The 5,295-nt window shown below is 51.3% G+C and overlaps 1 protein-coding gene across 1 annotated transcript in view; it reads left to right on the top strand.

Annotated features, from left to right (window-relative positions):
* Igfbp3 (insulin like growth factor binding protein 3) overlaps positions 1-5,295 on the top strand; it is a 7,890-nt gene that overhangs the window by 289 nt on the left and 2,306 nt on the right. The window contains exons 2-5 of the mRNA XM_026784974.1: positions 1-300; positions 3,337-3,563; positions 3,975-4,094; positions 4,975-5,115. The exon at positions 1-300 is cut by the window's left edge and continues 38 nt beyond it. Of these exons, the coding sequence (XP_026640775.1) occupies positions 1-300; positions 3,337-3,563; positions 3,975-4,094; positions 4,975-5,100 (773 nt within the window). The 3' untranslated portion in view covers positions 5,101-5,115. The remainder of the gene's footprint in view (positions 301-3,336; positions 3,564-3,974; positions 4,095-4,974; positions 5,116-5,295) is intronic.

Here is a 5,295-nt window from a genome sequence, read left to right as displayed (position 1 = left end):
CCGTGGTGCGCTGCGAACCGTGCGACGCGCGTGCGCTGGCCCAGTGCGCGCCTCCGCCCACCGCGCCCGCGTGCACGGAGCTGGTGCGAGAACCCGGCTGCGGCTGCTGCTTGACTTGCGCGCTGCGCGAAGGGGACGCGTGCGGCGTCTACACCGAGCGCTGCGGCACCGGCCTCCGCTGCCAGCCGCGGCCCGCGGAGCAGTACCCGCTGAAGGCGCTGCTCAACGGCCGCGGGTTCTGCGCCAACGCCAGCGCCGCCGGCAGCCTGAGCGCCTACCTGCCCTCCCAACCCGCTCCAGGTAAGCTGCTCGCACCACGTGCGCCGAGCACGCTCCCTGGGACCCGGCGTGGGTGGCGAGGAGCCTGTGTCCTCAGGGGCTTGGCGTGGCTCATCCAGGTGTTAGTGGCTAGACGGGCCCAGGGAGGCGAAGGGGACCCCGCAGCCATCGATCCACTTGCTTGGTTCTCAACGTGCAGCTTTCTTGTGAGCTGCAAAACGCTTTCCGTGAAAATAGATAGATTTCCACGCAGGACGAGTAGACTGCCAGTGGACGGATCCCGGTCATTGGAGAGTCATGCTGAGCGTGGATGCCTGAGTTTGGGCTGTGTAGCCCAGTTGTGGACATGGTTTCCATTCTCCACAATTGGGAAGGCGCGTGTCTGTCCCAGGGAAGCTTGAGCATGGGATTTCGGGATCGGATCAGGACCAGGAAGGTTTGCTGCCAGGCACCTGTCTTGAAAAATGCTAACATTTGCACAGGCTGATTGGCAAAGTAGTATTGTATCCCTGTGTATCCAAAAACTAACGAGATGGAATTAGAGTACTGATGTCTTTGAGGTTGTGTAATCCAAAGTTCAAAAAGAACCGGGAGCTACAATTGGGTTTGAGCCCCGTTTGCCCCAGTAGTCACCATCTCACGCCCTGCGGCGCCTGGGGGCTGGGGATCACGGCCCCGGTGCAGGCAGTGCAGATGCAGGCAGTTTCCCTGCTGAAGCAGACTAGAAATGCTACGCAGGAATGCTCCTCCTTCCTAATCCTATGCAAAAGGAGTGGGGTGCAGCGGAAACAGCCCCTAGGAGGAAAATCGCAAACCCTTGGCAGTTACCCATCCTGGGGCTGATCCTATCAAGCAGGGGGCCATTCTAAGGGCATCGCATTGTTCCCTTAGGAAGAAAAAAAAAAAAAGGAAAAGATTTAAATGGATTTGGCAGCTGTTGCTCGAAATGTCCAGCATTCCTAGTCAGTCTCCTGCTTAGTTATGTGAGTCAAGTTCTTGCCCTGCACAGATGAAGGCTAGAATTCTCCAGTTTCCCCACATCAGGCAGGCCGAAGGTGCAGAGCAAGACCCTGGGACCAGGGTGCGCTGGGCCGATGGTCCTTTATGTTTTCTGTGGCTGCAGCGCTACACTCCTGGGTACAGGCAGGTCCTGGTTTAGACCATCTCTGAGAAGCACTGGATTCCTGGCAAAGCAAGATTCCCGTTGTAAGGGCAGCCAATGCTCTTAAAAAAAAAAAAAAAAAAAAAAAAAAAAGTTGTTTTGCTGACTCAGTCAAAAGCAAAATTAGGCTGTTTGCCTTGTGTGTCTTTGACTTATAGTGCATTCTGTGATATCCAAAAGCGATCCTAAGAAATACCAGCATGCCATTTTGAGTTAGGCTTTAATGGCCATTATTAGTAACGACCATTGACACTCTATAGTATAAACTGATGTGAGCTTTAGTTATAACAGAGTTCAGTGGCTTCTACTATTCGTTGGGTGGAGGGAGGGGGAAATGATACTTCGATGACACAATTCACAATTACATTTTTAATTGAGCCATATTCTCCCCTAATACATAGTGTAAGGTTAACAAACCAGCAAAGGAGGTTTAAGAAATTACTTCAGCTTCTCGGAAGACAAATGCAAATATTTTTATTTACGTATTAGCATTCCCTCTATCCCTGTACTTCCAAAAGACAAAACCACTAAGATTAAAGCAGATTGAAACCAAGTCCATCAATTTAATTATGGACCTCCTTTGCCAGGTGCTAGTCTAGACCCTGGGAATTTGTGCTTAAGAAGGCACAGGAGTCATTGAGGGGCTTGCAGCTGGACTGTTCAGTAGGTGAGAAATTGGGGCTCCTGGGCAAGAGGGCGGCGTCCCTGGAGGTCAATTGCTCTCAAAGATGTCAGATTCTGCAGCCCTCTGGTAGTTCCCAGGGAGTGAAGCATTTGCTTCTCTTGGCCTGGGTCCAGAGACCCATGTCGTCCCCATGGGCCGGATGCCCCAGCCTGGCATTTCCTGAGAGACCAAAAAAAAAAAAAAGGCCAGCTGGAGGCCTGCACCTTGCATGCAGACAAAATAAATTCAGAACTAGATGCATAGCCAACTGGACCTTCCTGCTAGGGAGGCTATTAATGTCCCTTTCATGGGAGCAAAGCAATTCTGTGGCCATGACCTGAACATTGAACTTGAAGCTTTGGAGTTCAGAGCTGGGCACTGGGGGCTGATCATCTGGCACTGGTTTCCCAGAAAGCCACAAATCTAGTCACATACATAAGATCTCAATTAATCTATTTACCTTCCAGCATCTCCTCAGTTGGGGCCCTCTCTTTTGCGCCTCCCCATCTCCAAGTTAAAATGAATGCATCTTGGCACCTAGCGTCTAAGCTATGGGAAGTATGTTGGTGCTATTCTGTGTGCTCACTGCTGAGGGGGATGGGAGAGATTCCCCCAAGAAGGTGTCCCTCCCACCCAATACATAGAGTCTCTGTGGACCCTGAAATGGAAAGATGTACAGGCACCTCGTAACTAGAACTAGGTGTCTCTGACACGCCCACATAGTTCTGTGGGTTCCTGCAGTGAACTACTTCACAGGAGACCCGAGTGAATGTCAGAATCTCCAGGCCAGTGTGATGCTGCCACTGGGTGGGGATTTTTTTTTTCACTCTATCCCACCCCCTACAGTTGTGCCCAGGACTAAGAGATTTGAAATCTCTTGTGAGTTTTCTGGTCCACTCCACAATAGCATTCCATAGTGCACAACTGCCCCCTGCCGGTGGAAGGGGAAACTGGCTGCATTCTCAGCTGTTGAAGGGCTTGATAAAGCATCCACAGCCTTCACTTGTAACCATATACCAAAAACACTTGACAGAGTAACTTTCAAACAGATGGTTTCCTGAAGTAGAGCAGCCAGGGTCCAGCAGGTAGTATTCTAGAATGCTTTATCCGGTTTCCTTTTTCTTAACTTCTTAATTATTGAGTGGTGTTGAGGTGTGACCTAAATAATCTGCAAAGATTATTATTCCGATATCAATAATGACCACTTCCTTATCCCCATGTCCTTTTCTAGGAAATGCCAGTGAGTCTGAGGAGGAACACGGTGCTGGGAGTGTGGAAAGCCAGGCTGTCCCCAGCACACACCGAGTGACCGATTCCAAGTTCCATCCCCTTCATGCAAAGATAGATGTCATTAAAAAAGGCCATGCCAGGGACAGCCAACGTTACAAAGTTGACTATGAGTCACAGAGCACAGACACCCAGAACTTCTCCTCTGAGTCTAAGCGGGAGACAGAATACGTGAGAACTTTTTCTCTTTTTTTTTTTGTGGGGGGGGGCATCCCAAAATAGTCTTCATGCAGCAAGTCCCAAGGGTCCTAGCTGATAAGTGGGCAGCTTCTCCCTTCCTTTGTGAAGCCCCACCTCCTATGTCAGACACTCTTGGGAAATTCCAGCTGAACTGAGTGTGTGGTGTATTTTATTCGGTGGACTTTCTGAAGTCGACTGGCCTATCCTTAGATCCCATTCCAGAGTCTACGTCTTCCTCTTGGGAAAGCAGAAGAGACAAGGAGTGATGGCTAGCATCCTCCTGAGACCTTCTCGCTGACCCGCTGACCCAAGCAGAATGTCCTGGAGAGGCATGTCACAGGTTCCTCCTGGGATGGTCCTGTGGCCTTTGGGAGATTGTCAGAACAATAACTGTGTCCTCAGGGTCCCTGCCGCAGAGAAATGGAAGACACACTGAATCATCTGAAGTTCCTCAATGTGTTGAGTCCCAGAGGTGTCCACATCCCAAACTGTGACAAGAAGGGGTTCTATAAGAAGAAGCAGGTGAGTGGGGTCCCCAGGATGGTTTTTGCCCTCCTTTCTCTAGGGGCTCAGTGGGGAATCGGCCTCACCGTTAATCTCCAGGAAGCTCAACTGGCGTGGCACTCTGCCAACTTTTTGTCCCCTCTTCTGATACATGTCTACATCACCTAGTGACGATATTTTAGGTGGCTTTCTAATTGGGTAGTTCACAACACGAGTCTGGGAAACCGAAGTAAACAATGCTCCCTATAGCATGTCCACATTCCAATGTTTATACTGTAGTCTTCCTCGGGGAGCCTGAGCCTCCGCACCAGCCACTGACTAGCTCAGCACACTTCTACTAAGGAGAGAGAAGAGACAAGACTGGACCCGAGGTCTGAGATCCAGCCTGACGGCCACAAGGCAAAGCTCAGCATTCCGTCCACACGAGTGTGCGTGGCTGTACACTACCACCCTCACATAGGTGACCCTTTAGGAGTCAGGACCGTCATAATTTTACCTCAGCCCGGTTGAACAGCATGGGGTAACCACTTCAGACCCTGGTTACCAGCTTACACCCAGTGTCTGGGTTAGGCTTTCTGTATCAAATCATGGTTCATCCCTGAGGAAAGTTGTTGCAGGAGTGCTGCTTGCTGCCTTGCTCCCCGTGGGCTGCTCCGCCTACCCTATTTTAGCACCCAGGACTACCTGCCAATGGGGCCCTGTCCACAGAGCTAGGCCCTCCCACATAGACCATCAATCAAGAATTCACACCGTAGGCTCATCCATTTGTCAATCTGGTGGGGACATTTTCTCAGCTGAGGTTTCCTCTTCCCGAATGACTTTAGCTTGCATCAAGTTGATGTAAAACTAGCCGGTACACGCGATATTCACGCCCTGGTCTTGTCTCTTCCTCCCTCAGTGCCGCCCATCCAAAGGCAGAAAGCGGGGCTTCTGCTGGTGTGTGGACAAGTATGGACAGCCCTTGCCTGGCTACGACACCAAGGGGAAAGATGACGTGCACTGCCTCAGTGTGCAAAGCCAGTAGATGCCACTGAGCCACGTAAGCCTAGGGGGCTGGGCCTCCTGAAAGAGGGAGAGGGTCAGGGGGTGGCTCGGGGCGACAGTGACCACTAGGAGTATTGCTAGGAGCAGCTGTGGCCACCAGGAGTATTGCTAGGAGCAGCTGTGACCACCAGGAGTATTGCTAGGAGCAGCTGTGGCCACCAGGAGTATTGCTAGG

The sequence above is a fragment of the Microtus ochrogaster genome, linkage group LG1 (assembly GCF_000317375.1).
Source record: "Microtus ochrogaster isolate Prairie Vole_2 linkage group LG1, MicOch1.0, whole genome shotgun sequence".
Taxonomy (NCBI): Eukaryota; Metazoa; Chordata; class Mammalia; order Rodentia; family Cricetidae; genus Microtus; species Microtus ochrogaster.
The sequence above is the reverse complement of the archived record's forward strand: the minus strand, read 5'-3'. Positions and strand labels throughout refer to the sequence as shown.